The sequence below is a fragment of the Sorex fumeus genome, unplaced genomic scaffold (genome assembly GCF_029834395.1).
Source record: "Sorex fumeus unplaced genomic scaffold, SorFum_2.1 ptg000021l, whole genome shotgun sequence".
NCBI classification, from domain to species: domain Eukaryota; kingdom Metazoa; phylum Chordata; class Mammalia; order Eulipotyphla; family Soricidae; genus Sorex; species Sorex fumeus.
The window spans coordinates 560,706-576,955 of NW_026606078.1; the positions used below are offsets into that span (position 1 = coordinate 560,706).

At 43.8% G+C, this 16,250-nt stretch overlaps 1 protein-coding gene across 2 annotated transcripts in view; it reads left to right on the top strand.

Moving 5' to 3' along the window:
- TRIM67 (tripartite motif containing 67) overlaps window positions 1-15,534 on the top strand; it is a 66,228-nt gene extending 50,694 nt beyond the window's left edge. Inside the window, exons 2-10 of one of the 2 annotated variants that reach the window (XM_056113606.1) lie at window positions 499-594; window positions 2,299-2,421; window positions 3,394-3,504; window positions 4,624-4,783; window positions 7,268-7,413; window positions 8,292-8,430; window positions 10,241-10,544; window positions 13,900-14,062; window positions 15,395-15,534. In XM_056113606.1, coding sequence (XP_055969581.1) covers window positions 499-594; window positions 2,299-2,421; window positions 3,394-3,504; window positions 4,624-4,783; window positions 7,268-7,413; window positions 8,292-8,430; window positions 10,241-10,544; window positions 13,900-14,062; window positions 15,395-15,460 — 1,308 coding nt within the window. In that variant the 3' untranslated portion in view covers window positions 15,461-15,534. The remainder of the gene's footprint in view (window positions 1-498; window positions 595-2,298; window positions 2,422-3,393; window positions 3,505-4,623; window positions 4,784-7,267; window positions 7,414-8,291; window positions 8,431-10,240; window positions 10,545-13,899; window positions 14,063-15,394) is intronic. The other variant, XM_056113607.1, reaches the window with a different exon arrangement.
- Window positions 15,535-16,250: the final 716 nt, after the last annotated feature.

Here is a 16,250-nt window from a genome sequence, read left to right on the forward strand (position 1 = left end):
GGCATTTTTGATTTGCAATATAATTCAATTAGTCCATTTTCATGGCCCAAGGCCACAGGTAACTGTGAAGAAGTAGGTGATATAAGCCTGGCTTCTGATCTCTTGGGGCATGCATAGAAACATCCAAGAGTACTATTGATGAGAGATAAAACTGCCATGAAAGAAAAGAGGTTTCAGACCCAGACAACAAGAACTCTGTTTATCTTCTTGTCCTGGATTCTGCAAGTATCAAGGGTATCCTGTCTTAACCAATTCACGAACACTCCTTACTTCCATGAAAATGTTGAAATCCAGATGAAAACATGTAGGTTAAGTAACAATAAATCATTGATTCATTATTGACAACTGTAGGGCTATGTATGACTCAATAGAGGTCTTTTTATAAATAAAGATAACTTATAGTTGAGATCCTTCTTAGAAACACAAACCCTTATGACAAAAAATGCAATTATTCCTTTAACACCTAATTCTCCTTTCCAACCTTTGATATCTTTTTAGGCCCAATTATCTCAGGCCTTGAATGGAGTATCTGATAAGGCAAAAGAAGCAAAGGAGTTTCTTGTTCAGCTTAAGAACATTCTGCAGCAGATCCAGGTAAGTATAGCTCCAGAATTGGAGAGGTAGCTAGGGTAGGAAGTATACTAGAGAAATCTTGAAGAAATGGAAAACATGTGGTCAGGGTTGAGCAATAATAGAATGTCCAGTTTCGTATGTTGGGGAAGGACCACACTCAACCCATGGACATAAGTGAAACCTGATAGGGGAAAGGATAAACTCAGAGAGAATTATGGAAAGAAATCTGGGGACAAATAATGTAGCACCTGCATGGCCCTATCATCCTATGTGGTATTGGCATATGGTGCTTTTGTACCCACATCATCAATGCATCAGTGTAGAAGTGCATCGTTTACTAAAAAAGTTTTCACCATGCCCCAATTCTGCCACATATGGAGCTCGACCCAGATCAGTAAGGTACACACTAATCTTAAGGAGCTCTGTGTATAGGGAAGAGCATTGCTCTCTATGAATGTGCACCTGCAGAGGAACTGTTGAACAAATAAACAGTTGATGACTTAAAGGATTCCAAATTATGCATGAAGAAAGTTTCAGAGGGCTCTGAATTCTTGATCTGTCTAGTAAAAACGTCCTTTCCAGAAAGTTTAAGTGTATAACTCAGCCACGAAGCATTTTAAATTTACATTTCTTATGTCTCAGACACTGGAGCAGATATAACCAATTACCACAGGTGAGGTGGTTAAATTACAGAAATTAATTTTCTTGCAGTTCTGGAGGTTGGAAGTCCACGATCAAGGGGCCAGCTGTGTTATTTTCTTTTGAGACCCTTCTCCGTAGCTTGCTCTCTCATTCATGCTGTCTTCAATCTACGTGCTTACATGGTCTTCATATTGTATGTTTGTGTTCTTATCTTTAAAGTTGCAAGTGATATTGGACTGGGACCTATCTCAATCATTCTATTTAATCTGAATTACCTCTTGAACAGTCTTTTCTCCAAATACAACCACATGCTGAGGTACTGGGGATCAGGATTTGAAAGCAAAAATTTGGAGGAGACACAGTTCAGCCTCTGGTTGAAGTTTGAATCCATGCTGATCCTTATTCTGAGTCCTTAACTTAGAAGCAATCTCTCTTAATGCTGAGAAAGACAAACACTACCACAAGAGCCACAAGAGCACTGTTCTTTTATTGTTTTTTTTCTTTTCGGGTCACACCTGGCAATGCTCAGGGGACCATATGGGATGCTGGAATTTGAACCCGGGTCAGCCATGTGCAAGGCAAATGCCCTACCTGTTGAGCTATTGCTACAGCCCTGAGTACTGTTGTCTTTTAAAAGACTATTTTCTGATAAAAGCAAAAGTTTGTGTTACAGAAATATTAGTAAGTAAAGAATAACAGAAAAAACTAAGAAAAAGTTCACTCATATTTCTCTGCTACTTTCTTAAGGAATCAAATCACCATCTTAACATATTTTCCATTACTTTAGACACAAACATTCATACAATATGGATGGAATTTTGCTGTTCACAACTTGAAATGGGCCTATGTTCCTAACCGCTTCTCATGAGCACTTCCAAGATCTTTAAATATTTAATTGAACAAGGTTTCAATGACTATAGTTGCCTTGAGGTTCATGGTGCCCCTCCCCTAGCTCATGTTTACCAGTTTCCAGCTTAATAAACTTATATCTAAATCTATGCTGAGCTTCTGTGAACTGTCTTTGTCTTAAACACTCATCAGCTTTTAGCATGTCTTCTCCATAATGCTTTTTGCTTCCCCCAGGAAAATGGACTAGACTATGAAGCCTGCTTGGTGGCTCAGTGTGACGCACTGGTGGATGCTTTAACTCGACAGAAAGCCAAGCTGCTTACCAAGGTTACTAAAGAGAGGGAACACAAGCTGAAGGTAGTTACTCTGGTGATTGATGGGTTTAACCGCCATCTCTGTCTCTGTTCTTAGAGTGAGGTGGAGCACACAGTAGGCATGGGGTCAATATTAGACAAAGAAGTGAATGAATGAGACAAAGGAAGAAATGACCAAGCTGTTCTAGACCTACTTACACTCAGGTGACCACCTCTGAAGTCCATAAAAATCCATGTTCTCTCTCCAAAGCAGAAGACATCCTGATTCTTGCTGTTTTAAAGTCTGCACACACTACCATTTTTTCATCTAAAAGATGTTTGTTCTCACTTTACAGACCTGGAGTCACCAATGTTATCACCAATGTGATAAACTTGGCTCTGTTCAGGTCCCCAGTTCTGCCTTTTTCAGGCTCTCTCTGATATTTCATCCACCCAATTTTATTTCTAAGGGATAATAAAATTATCAGCACTCATCACAGATAAGAGGCATTTTCCCTCATTTGACATTAGGTGCATCCAAGGCCTCTATGAACACACCACACTGACAAAGACTGATTCATTGTTCAGGTGACAAAATCTATTTCATAAATATTCCCTACTGAATCAGAAAATACTACTCTCAAGAAAAGAAGGAATGAATGCTGGGAATAATCTCTAATTCACAAAAGCAAAGCAGTTTATCCATGATCTGCCAAGTGGGAGGGAGACAAGAAACTTGTGTACCAGTCAAAAGGAATTCCTGGTTATGCACTTCCTCCATTTTTCTCTCCAGAGTGAGGGAAGTTTGCTCTGTTGGGTACAGAGACCCTCCCTGTTGGATAATGACCCTTTTGATTTACAATGTTGATCACACATGGAGCACAGGAGCAGGGCATCCAGGGGAGAGAGTACAAGACAGTCAACACCAGTGCTGTCTCTTCCAGAAATTTCTCCATGTTATTTTTCTGACCATGCAGTTTGGCTGTTTTTTTTTTCTAATGAGATGATTACTGAGGATTTTCTTTTTTAACCACAGATGGTTTGGGACCAGATCAATCACTGCACATTGAAGCTGCGCCAGTCAACAGGACTGATGGAGTATTGTCTGGAGGTGATCAAGGAAAACGATCCCTCTGGATTTCTACAGGTGAGAGGCTCCTCAAGGACATGAGGCAGGCTTGTCTTCCTTACTCCAGTTCTACAGTCACTCTCCCAAATCAGTCAATGTCTTTAGGAACATCTTTTTCAGTCACTTAAAGTTGAGTATATTCTCCTTTGCTTAGTTATTGCAGAAGACAGAGGTTTTCATCTCACCTCTGCCTTTCAGGAGTTGAGACCTTGGTCTGTGTCAAATAGCATAATCAAAGAAAGTCAAGTAGCATAATCTCTAAGACACAAATCCTGTGTCTTTATGTTTTGACTTCCAGGGACCTAAATTCTACCATTCCCCAACCAAAAGGAAAGGACAGTGTTTGTCAACAAGTTGGAAAGGGGAAAAGGGAGTTAGCCAAGTCCATGTGACCCATTACCCAGTACGCAGAGTCCTGTAGGCCTGGGAAGGTGACTTATGCCTGCAGGATCAGTGAGAGTCCTGCCATGAGGCCAGGCTGATTGAATGTCACAAGCATACTTCAGGAACAGATGGGTGCTCAGTTCTCCATCTGTAGGGAAACTCTGAATTCTCTTGGTCCCCAAGAAGGGCACCTAGAATCATCATTCTTATATAAGTGCAAATGTCTGAACGAGCAGGACTTCCCAACAGGAAACAGAGCTGTGGGTTATGCAATAAAGGTTTGGAGCAGAAACTGAAAAACAAATCAAAGGAAACGAGTGTGGATGTGAATATTTTCTATAGAAAATATATATTCATTTCAGGGATATAGAAAATGCTTTATTCAAATCCTGGGACAAACTGTTAATGTGCTTCAATTTACAAAGTGCCAAAGAGGTATAACGAAGAATGCTGTTGTATACTTTTAAAGCTTCACAAAAAGTCTTGACCTTGTTTCTTTAGACATCAAGTGCTTCTTTACTTTCACTATAATTACACTTTTAAAAATACGATGTAAACAATAGACTGTACTTTTTTTGTGTGTGTAGTCATACTAGCAGTGATCATTTCACAGGACTTGAGAGCTGGCACTTAGCATTGTCCTTCCCCATCTGGTCCTTTTCCATTCACAACCTCCTTTACTCATCCTCACCATTCCTTGCAGAATTTTTTTCTTGGTAAGTTGAATCCCTAAACTCTGTGTTTCCCTTTAAGATCTCCGATGCTCTGATCAAGCGTGTCCAGGTGTCTCAGGAGCAGTGGGTCAAAGGTGCCCTGGAGCCCAAAGTATCTGCAGAGTTTGACCTGACCTTGGACAGTGAGCCATTGCTTCAGGCAATCCACCAGCTGGACTTCATTCAGATGAAATGTAGGGGTGAGCCGTGGTTGGCCCAATTCAGTCTATGCTTCTTTCTGAAGAGTCATTATTCTGAGATGGCAGCTTAGGATCTTTGGAAGTCTTGGCAGACTTGGTGGACAGAGGATGGAGGGGAGATGCTGCCACCACAGTTGTGGATTCAAGTCCCAGCTCACAAAGCTACCCTTTAGCTGTATAAGCTGGGTGGGTAAAACTCCAGTCTGAGCTTGAACTGTCCCATTTGTAAAAGAGGATCCTTTCTCCATTCAGAGCCTTACTGAGTGTCTGCCTCATAAGTGCTCAAGATACAGTGTTGAGCAAGTTACAAACTCCTTCACCAGATCAAGCTGATATTCTAGACAATACACTAAGAACTCTGCAATGCTGTGTTTGAGAGTGATAAGGTGCTATGGTTTTCAGGAAAGAGGGAACCATAGTTTTCCAGTGGGTATTTTGAGGTGGGAGGAGAGAGGTACAATCACAGAAAACAACCTTCCAGGGAGCAAAGTGTTGGCAATAGAGGGTCAGAGGTAAAAACAGTGAAAGTTGAAGGGTGGGAAGAGCTAAATTCATGGAACCTTGGGTGAACAAGGTTGCGTGACTTGTCCCAGGTTACAAAAAGAGCCAAGTGATGGTCAGACCCTGAGCTTGGTTCCAAAGGCTGCCTCTCAAAAGGGCATATTCAGTAGAGACAAAAAATCTGGGTTGCTTTTTTTTTTAAGTATCAAAGGATTGAGTACCATACCTAGAAAATTCAATAAAATACTTAGCTGCAAAAACTGTGACTAATTTTAGACTCAAGAAAATACAAGTTTTTTGCACATCTCCAGATTCACTCTCACACTCACCTTGCACCTGTGAGGTTTGCCAGTGCCACCTGTCCTAAGTGTGAGTGACTTGAGATGTAGGCGAGCAGGAAATTAGGTGAAGGTGGGGAAGCTGCTACTGTGAAAGGCAGGGGCAGCTCAGGAAAGTGAGACTACTGAGGGAGAGGCAGGAGCACTCCAGGTGCTGCTCCAGGTGCTCTAAACTGGATGCTCAGTGAAATTTATAGTGGAAGTTGGAGAGCAAACAGCAGAGTCAGCAGAGGGGATATCTATAGCCTCTTTAAAGATGCAGTCCATCCTGATCAAGGCAGGAGCTGCATCCAGCTCATCTGTCAACCAAATAGTATTTATTGTTTTTACCAGACTGGAGCAATAGCACAGCGGGTAGGGTGTTTGTCTTGCACGCGGCAGACCCGGGTTCAATTCCTCCGTCCCTCTTGGAGAGCCCAGCAAGCTACCAAGAGTATCCTGCCCACACGGCAGAGCCTGGCAAGCTCCCTGTGGTGTATTCGATATACCAAAAACAGTAACAACAAGTCTCATAATGGAGACGTTACTGGTGCCCGCGTGAACAAATAGGTGAACAACTGGAGGACAGTGCTAAGGACAGTGAACAGTGCTATCAGACCAGAGTCTTAATTTTCCCTTTAAAAAATGTTAGGATGTGGGGCCAAAGAGATAGTTCACGAGATTAAGTCTTCAGTATGGCTGACATCAGTGCCCTGAGCAATATGATCCTTAAGCACCACCAGGAGTAAGCTCAAAGGGCAGAGCCAATAGTATCTTCTGAGTACTACCTGGTATAGTCCAGCCCCCTGCCAATGTCAGTAGATCCAGAGAAGTAACAGAGGGGTCAGGGATGCTTAACTCCACTTGCCACCCATCATTGCCAGGTGTAGCCCTGAAAGCCTCCCAAACCTGGTTGGTGGAATATCACCAAGAATGACCCCCAGTTTCCCAGAGAATGCTTGAGAACTCTTCCCCCTCAAAAACTGTCAGTGTGTACTTCTAAAACCACTTGAGTCTGAACACTTCTAGAAAATGAAAATATTCACCTCATCTCACTTTGAAGAATTTATGATACGTTTTACTTATATCCCTGATTACATGGGCTGACTGTCTGGTACTGTAAGATTACCTTTCTTTCCTGGGCGTGGTTCCTTGGACCTTTAAGTGTTTCCAATCATAGGTTTAAGTGTGTGTCTCTGCATTTTGCCCACCCCACCATCCACACCTTTCCGACCTCAGGCGTAGGTTGCATGCTGGGCCCAAACAACATGTGGCTAGGAGGTCAAAGGGTGGAACATTGTTCTTAGAATTTCACTGGAACTCTGCCCAGATCTGAGAGTTCACACCAGTGGTTTTCAGTGGGAAGAAGACAGCCCTTTATTAGGGCTATAGGCTAGGAGGAGAAAGTATGTGCCAGGTCATCCTCCAGATTCCACACATCCTGTCAGGCGGAGTAATTCTTAGTTCTCTATGTTTGCCCTCCCCACAGCCACCTTGACTATGAGACTCCCAAACTGAGGCTGTGCGTCACCTATGGATGGCCATTATGGGGATAAAGAGCCCCTTTACTTAAGGGGGCTAGAGGCTTCTGGGATGGGGCAGAGGACTATGCAGACATCCTGGCATCCTACACAGGGTGGACTAAACCATTGGGTCCCTGTCACAGTGCCGCCAGGCCCCTTGCTGCAGCTGGAGAAGTGCTGTACACGGAATAACAGTGTCACGCTGGCCTGGAGGATGCCACCTTTCACTCACAGCCCTGTGGACGGCTACATCCTGGAGCTTGATGACGGCGATGGGGGGCAGTTCCGGGTAAGACCCTGCAGCTTATTTTGGGGATGATCCTAGTGCAGTTTATGGAGGTGACTTTCATTCCTAGAGAGGTCATAGAGCTTAAGGACAGACTGCTGGTGGGTCTGTGCTCAGGGGAGATGGGATTTTTCTGCAGAGGACTGGGGCTAGGCAGTCTGGAAAAGCAGAGGTGGCGACACCAGTGGAATTCAGGGCGATTGTCTTGGACAGACTTACAGATCTGAAGCTGAGGTAGGCTTCAGGAGTGTCACAGCTCCCCAACCCTCAACATTCTATCAGAAACTTGCCTTCCTGGTTCATTATTTTACCTGGCCAGGACAGCTGCATGTAGAAGACACTTGATAAATTACATCATAAATCACAATAATAATAAGCCCTATATTTCTTTTATATATTTTTATTAAGGCTTTGTGATGATTTACAAAATTATTTATAATTGAGTTTGATTTTATTTATTTATTTTTGCTTTTCTGGTCACACCCGGCGATGTACAGGGGATATTCCTGTCTCTGCACTCAGGAATTACTCCTGGCAGTGCTAGGGGGACCATATGGGATGCTGGGGATCAAACCCAGTTGGCAGTGTGCAAGGCAAATGGCCTACCCGCTGTGCTATCACTCCAGCCAAATAATATCTAAAATGAATATAGCACCTTCCAGTTAGGTAAATACATGTATATAAATTATCTCATTTCACAAATGTCATGGTCTTCCTCTATCTGTTCATTTTCATTATGTTCAAAGACCTTCTGTTAAAAACATATTTTTGTGGGCATATAGCTCTGTGACAAAGTATTAGTCTTGCATGGGTGAAACCAGCTGGGAAGAGTGTTTTCACAGAACAGAGACGCCCAATGAGCAGTCTTGGTTTTCTTGTAGGAAGTGTATGTCGGCAAGGAGACTCTCTGCACCATCGATGGGCTGCATTTCAATAGCACCTACAATGCCAGGGTCAAGGCTTTCAACTCATCTGGGGTTGGACCCTATAGTAAAACTGTTGTCCTGCAGACATCTGACGGTGAGCCTTGGGGTGTCTCAGAGGAAAAAACACATTCCCACATGGTGATTGAGCTTTGTGGGGGAGGAAAATGGGGCTCCGGGCTCAACACCCTATAGGTTAATAGTAATTTTCAGGTATATTGTGTTGCTACACCACAACCACCACCAGTATCAGTGCCTTCCACTACTGTCTCTGAGTCCCCTACCCTTTCGCAAACAGTTCTATAGGCTGACTCTAACATCATTGTTTATTTCCTTCCTGTGTTTCTTTCTACTTCATATATGTGAAAGATCATTCAGTATTGGTTCTTCTCTTCTTCAATCACTACATTCAGCAAGACATTCTCCAATTTAGTTCACATAGCAAGGATATACAGAATTTCATCTTTTCTTATATCTGATCAGGATTCCATCCACTCATTTGTTCTTGGGTACTTGGATTACTTGCAGATCTTTACTATTATGAGCAGCATTTCAATCAACATGACAGTGAAAAATATCTTTCAAAAAGTTTTTAGGCACTTGTGGTAGATGTCAAGAAGTGAAATTTCTGAGTCATATGGAAACTCAATTTTTAAAACATTTTTAAGTAGTCTTGATACTGTTTTCCATAGAGGCTAAACCAGGCTCTCTTCCCACAAATAGTGGATGAGAGTTTCTTTTTCACCATATCTCCCACCAATACTGGTTATTTCTACTTTATTTTTACCAATTTTATGATGTGAGATGATATCTCACTGCCATTTTAAATTGTACTTCTCTGGAGATAAGTGATGAAACACACTTATCCATATACTCATTGGCAAACTTCTATTTTGTCCCTATAGACCAAGAACAATTTTTTCATTGCATGAGACTGGAGAGATTGCTCAATGAGATGGACTGCATGTTTTACATGCTGGAGGCTGGGCTTTGATTCCTAGCACCACATAATTCTCCTGAACAAGGGCTAGGAGTAGACCTCAAGAACCACTAGGTGTAGCCCAAAAATTCAACTTCCCAATCCTCTCACCTCTCTTTCTTGGCCTCTCTCTTTCACTCTTGTTCTCTCCACACTCATTAGTTCTATTCCTTGTTCAATGCTCAAGGATGATTCCTAGCATGTTTAGAAAACATGTAAAACTAGGGATCAAACCTGAGGCTCCTGCATACAAACCATGTGTTTAGCTCATGTCCAGCTCTATCCTGTGCTTCTTTGTCAACATTTATCCCAGTTTATCATTGCCCTAAGAAAGAAATGTCTATCAGAGTCATTTTATAAACCTAGTTTTATAGGCTTTTACATTTCATTTCCTTGCTTTCTGCCCTAAAGAATTCTGGCCAAGAATTCTTTCTCTGCATACGGTGGCCATCATTTTAGAGTCAGGGCCTTACACACCATTATTTTCTCTGAGGAAAGTTCTTAAAGGACTTCAGCAGAAAAAAAGGGTGCCCCAACAATGGAATGTGAAAAGGGAGAATTGAACTTTGTGGTTTGGTTATACTGCCTCCCGTCCCTGGGTATCAAGTTTTCCACCCACAGTGTTGGGTGTGTATACAAACTTTATCCGTTACTCACGTTAGTGAACAAATTCTGGCAGGGTTTGACAAACCAGGACTACACAAAAGGCATTTCAGCTTGGGGCTTAGAGGCCTGCATGTATGTCTTCCTTTTCAAAGTTGGAATTGGATAAAGAACGGAATGAAGACAATAGGGAGTTGTGTGTGCATCTGTATGCTTGTAAAAACATGCCCCACTTTCTGATATATGTGAATCTGTGTCACTATGCTGATTAGAGGCAGTTGGTAAGTTCCATCCTCTGATCTTTCTCCTCATCACTCCTTTATAGTGGCCTGGTTCACATTTGACCCCAACTCTGGGCACCGGGACATCATTTTATCCAATGACAACCAGACAGCCACATGCAGCAGCTATGATGACCGGGTTGTGCTTGGCACAGCTGCGTTCTCAAAGGGCGTGCATTACTGGGAGTTGCACGTGGACCGGTATGACAACCACCCAGACCCTGCCTTTGGGGTGGCCAGAGCCAGCGTAGTCAAGGACATGATGCTGGGCAAGGATGACAAGGCCTGGGCCATGTATGTGGACAACAACCGCAGCTGGTTCATGCACTGCAACTCCCACACCAACAGGTGCGCCGTGGGCCCCTTCCTGGTCACTTCAAACACTGGGAGGGGAGCTGGAGATGTGGTAATAGAGTTCCTTTTGCTATTCCAAAATTCAGGAAAGTGGAGGAAGGTATTTTTCAGATACCGGCATTTATTTTACAGGAGCGAGGTTGGAGGGTGGGATGTAAAAAGACTTGGGAATCACTCCAAGGAGTACTCAGGGGCCACCAGGGTGCCACCCAATATTTCTCAGAAGCAAGAAAGTTCTGGGGATAGATCAAGACTCTGCATGTGAAAGCCACGTGCTCTACCAGTTGAGTCACATCCCACAGCCCCAGTCCTCAGAGAGAAGTGACCTGGTAGAAGTCTGTCCTTTGACTGCAGCAAAAATGAGAGTATACAATAGAGGCTAGAGTAACAAATGATATTTTCCACTTACTAGAGAAAATAGGTTTCAGATTACTTAACAAGCCACAGTGGAATCCTCTGCTGCACTCCTCCTTCTGGCTTTTCTCTGCTCTCTGTACGCTTTGTATTGGATCATGTGGGGCATTTAAGGAACAGCTTTTCCTTTCCACTATAGTTGGTACCTACAGAAGAAGCAGGTGAAATTGCCTTAGTTGGTCACTTACCTGGCATGGCCCTTTCCACTGCTCTACCTTCTCTGACTTCAAGCAAGTCTGGGAACAGGAAATGTTGGAACGGTCACTTCTGATGGCTCTGTCAAAGGCCACCAGAGCTGTTTTGTCCCAAGGTGGTCCCTGACCAGGATGGATTCAGGTCCTGGGGAGGCTGGTCTTCTGAGGCTGCACTGAGAAAGGTGTGCGTCATATTTAGGTTTCTCCAAGGACTTGGTGTTCCTTGTTATCTCTCCTTAGCCACAATAAAGATGGGACGCTTAAAATAAGTTAAGGGTCTTTTTCTTCTTTTTTTTGAGATTTCAACACTTCTGCTTTTTAAAAAAAATTTTATTGAATCACTGTGAGAAGGAGTCTTTTTCTTCATGTTCTTCTTCCTCCTCCTCCTCAACCTCCTCTTTTCCCTCCTCTTCTTCCTCCTCATGAGGGTTCTATGTTCATCCTGGGCAGAAGGAAGAGGACCAAGGGAGTGTGGAAAATCCTTGAGGCAGTACTGGCCTTTAAAGAAACCCAGAAATGCAGTTGTTGTCACTAGGAGGCAAAGTCTCTCGGTGGGGTCTCCTTCCAGGTCTATCAGGAGAATAGGCCAGGAGTCCTAAGGTGCTGGCCATGCAGGGCCCCAGCTCCAAGCAAAGTTGGCCCTGGTGGCTCTCAGTGCTCAAAGTTCATCCCCAGATAGCACCAAAGTCTTGGTTGGGGCAGGGACTTGCCCACAGTTCCCAGGAGAGCATAAAGTAAATCTCAGTGCCCTCTCCACTGCCTTCCTACTGGTATTGTCCCCTATATCCAAAGACAGGTTAGAGGGGCAGGAGAGAGGGGAAGGTATCTCTGTCCCTTTGAACTCTCCGCCTAGCCCTATATTCTAGCTAAGCCTTGCACTCTGACCAGATCGGCTGACCCACCATGTTTTAGGTGTTGGCAGACCCAACGTGCTCACCAAGTCCTGCAGATTTACCTGGCCCAGTAGGCTGGACAGATGCCTCAGGGTTACCAGGTGCTAGACAAATCTGGTTCTATGTGCTGGATACTCCAACCTGTGCTCAGAGACAACAAAGAAGTGGAGTCTATGGGTAGAAAGATAACACAGCAGGTAAGGCACTTGCCTTGCATAAAGCTGACATGGGTGGGTTGGAACCTTAGCACCCCATATGGTCTCCTGAGCCCTGCCACGAGTGATCTTTGAACACGAAGTAAGCTTTGAACACAACCAGATATAACCCCGAAACCATAAAGAAAAGTAAACTGAGTCTACACTCCCCAGCGTCATTTCTCCTGCAGAAAACCAGCACCCAGATACACTGTCTGCTGAAGGAGTGAAACAGAAGGCTTGAGTGTTTATTTTGTGACTGTATTCAGTGACTGCAGGAAGCACCTCATTTGTTTGATGCCATTTAGTTGGTATTGCTGTTATTGCCACTCTAAAGATTAGGATGAAGGAGTTGTACTGTGGTCAAAGTCATAGTACTAATTAGTTGCACTGCAAGGATCTCTCCTGCTCTGTGTGTGACCCCCAGCTCTGACCTTGACAGAGGTCAGACTTGAAGCCTCACTCAAAGCTCACATTCCTGCTCACTCATCACACTACTGTCACCTAGTGGTCACTGTCAAAATATGGACCAATACCCCAGTTTACTTCCCATCTTCCACTTGTGGAATCCTGCCTTGAGGCCCCCAAATCCTCACCTCCTAAGAAACACTCTTCTGATTGGTGCATCAAATCTTCCTCATCACTTACCTGTGCTCCCAGTCTCACAACCAACTGCCAGCGGAATAGTTCATAAAAATAAAAAAAATGTTGTCTTAACCAGCACTGCCCAGCAGAGATGATGACAAGCTATGACCCCCAGTTATCAGCTAAGGGGAGGAAGAGTATGATGGACTGATGACTGATGGCTGGGGTCTCTGCCCAGTATTTACTGAGGTATTCCCAATTTACTTGCTCAAAGCTTCAATGCTAGAAGTCATGAACTCAGGAACTCAGACAGGGGACTTGATTTCAGAGTTCAGATTCAGTCTCCATCCCACAGCCTGCACTCCTTTTCAATAGACCTTGAGATAGTGTAATCTGAGTAGAGATTAGGCCTTTTAAACTCCCTGAAGGGCAAAGACTAGCCTCTTTGACAGTAGAAAGATCATCACTAGGCTAAAATTAAAGATACTAAGTTGGTTCCTGTCCTTGGCAGCTCAAGGAATCTTCCCTTACATACACTTCTCATCAAATGAGTAATCTGCTCATCAAACACTGAGTTCCCTGTCCTGGGGAGACCACTCAGTGGTCAGGGACACTTACCTATTTGCCCTGGCATTACATGACTCCCAAGTATCACCAGGGTTGCCCTGGTGGCCAGCAGAAATCCCAGGTTCAAGCAGCTCTGTATTGTAGGATGTGGGCTTTGAACCACCTGCTTCGATTGACTAGGAAGGGCCCCCAGACATTTGCTCCCATGCTTTTCTCAGGAGTGTCCAAATTTCAGGTGCCATCAGGAAAGGAGGTATTGAATAACCAATTCCTCTAGTATAGCGAATCTTATACAAAGTGTGAGGTCTCCCTGGGTGACTCCTTAACATATCAAGAAGACTAAATGACCTCAAAAAGCAGCTCCCAGAACTGCCCCAGAGGTAAGGGGATGGGGAGGGGGCTTTGTTTTTAGGAGAAGGCTTTGTTTCTGCACCTTGAAGTGAGTCTCCTGAGCCATCCCATGCCAAGGTGCTGAGAGGGCTTCTTGGTGCTTTTCTTCTAGGACAGAAGGTGGAGTGTGCAAGGGGGCAACTGTGGGTGTGCTACTGGACCTGAATAAGCACACACTGACCTTCTTCATCAATGGGCAGCAGCAGGGCCCAACAGCCTTCAGCCACGTGGACGGGGTCTTCATGCCAGCTCTCAGCCTCAACCGAAATGTGCAGGTACCTCTCACCCCTCTAGCAGTCTGATCTCAGGAACCCCAAAGGGCACTTGGTCAAACTGAGCTTAAAGAGGTCAACTGCAAGCCCACTGTAACAGAATAATAAGAGAATTCTTACTGTAACTGAATCTCTCGCTGATTCCTGCTTCTAGTTACTCACAAAAGGGCTGTGGGTGCAAGGGCTGTTTGTTAGTCCAGAGTAAACAGAACAGAGGTAGGAAAGGAAAGTGGGCTCCAAAAAGGAAGCAGACTGTCCCTTCTAATCTTTTTGGTGGGAGAAGCATGCTAAAAGTAGTCTATAGACCAAACATGATTGCCACTCAATGCCTCTCTTGCAAAACACAGTACCCAAAAGAAGAGAGAGAGAACAAGGGGGATTGCCCTGCCACAGAGGCAGGGTGGGACGGGGAGGGGATCGGGGGTGGGGGGAATGCTGGGACCCGTGGTGGTGGAGGATGGGCACTGGTGGAGGGATGGGTACTTGATCATTGTGTAACTGAAACCCAAGCACAAAAATTTATAAGTCTATAACTGTACCTCATGGTGTTTCACTAATAAAAAAAAAGGAAGCAGAAACAAATACATGATTTGAGCAATTCAGGGTGTGTATTGATCTCCTTGGGCAGGCAAAATTCCTAATATGTAACTCCCAAATATAACTACTAATTAAGTCAAGTGTTGCTTGAAGCCTCAGAGATAATGTTTGTTTACATATTCTTGACTGTAAATGGTACCATCTGTATCTGTCCACTACATTTTGATGCAACATAATAGATACTTTTTATAATAGAATATTTGTATGTTTTATGATAGTGAATTATACAACAGACTTTTATCTCCATATATTCTTTGCATTTGTGACAAAACTTTTACTTAAATTGTTCAATATTTGTAGACTACATGCTTCCTTAATAAGTTTCTTTCAAGTTGACATAAGTTCTAAATTTTTCCAACATAGTCATTGAAAAAATATCTGTATATGTGAGAGGGTCCATGCAGTTCAAACCTGTCTTGGTCCAGGGTCTACTATATAGCCCTGAGAAGTTTAGTTACTGCAACTGTGTCAGCCTTGCCCGCTTTTATTCTGGTGTTCAGGCCAGGTAGATAAGGCTGGCAACTATGTTGCACTTACTAGGAGGAAGTAGGAGCAAACATCAGGGACAAACTTATGGACTACTCATTAGTGATCCTGCATAATAAGATAAAAGCAGACTCCACAATGCAAGAGCACCTTCACCCCAACAAGCAGTGCATCACTTGTAACCCCAGGACTCAGTGTTTGGGGTCTGTGTGGCTACTGTCCTACCCTCACTGATCCTGGCTTCTTTTCTAGGTAACCCTGCACACAGGATTGGATGTGCCAACAAGTCTGGGGAGGCCAAAACTCTCTGGTAACTAGCCTCCCAGCTTCAGCCCTGCCATCCCTTGCTGCAGTCAAACAACTCAAGAGGGCTGAACCCAATCAAGGGTGCAACCCAGCATCCACGGAGTATCTGAGACATGTTTCTTGTCTGTGTGTGTGGAGGAGGGTGGGGTGGGGAGGGTGTGGAGACAGGGTCTGCAGCTTGGGTTTGTGGAGATGACTCTTAAGAGTGAACATGGGTGCGTGTCTCCCCTTTGATCCACCTGGAAGCTACAAATACAAAAAGGGACTTTTCTTGGAGTGAAAAAGCAATCAGTATTTATAATTACATTTCCTGTCATCTATCTACAAAGTCTGGTTTCTGGGAGGAGAGGAGAGGAAGACAGACCCAGAGACTTGCATCCTGAGAATAGGAGGCAGAGAGAGTCTTTGGAATCCCATGTCCCCTGTGTCACCCCGTGGCTGGGGATGCCACTCCTTCTCAGGTTGTGTGTTCCTATCTTTATCAGGAAGACAACATTTAGTTTTGAGGTCCTGGAGCCTTCAGTGTATTATGTCTTATGCAGATCTAAGACATGAAGTATAGAAAACGATATTAATCATGATTCTTGATCTTTGCCTCTGCTGCCCCTTTTAGAATTTTTTCCAGGGGTCCTTCTTTAATCATGGTTAGAATTATTTCTCTCACCTCTTCTCTCTCTCTCTCTCTCTCTCTCTCTCTCTCCACACTTATATACATACATAAAAATTCATTCAGTTCTTAAACACAACATGCTGAAATTTGGCTTTTTATTTGTTTGGGGCTACTCTGGGATTATTCCTAGTT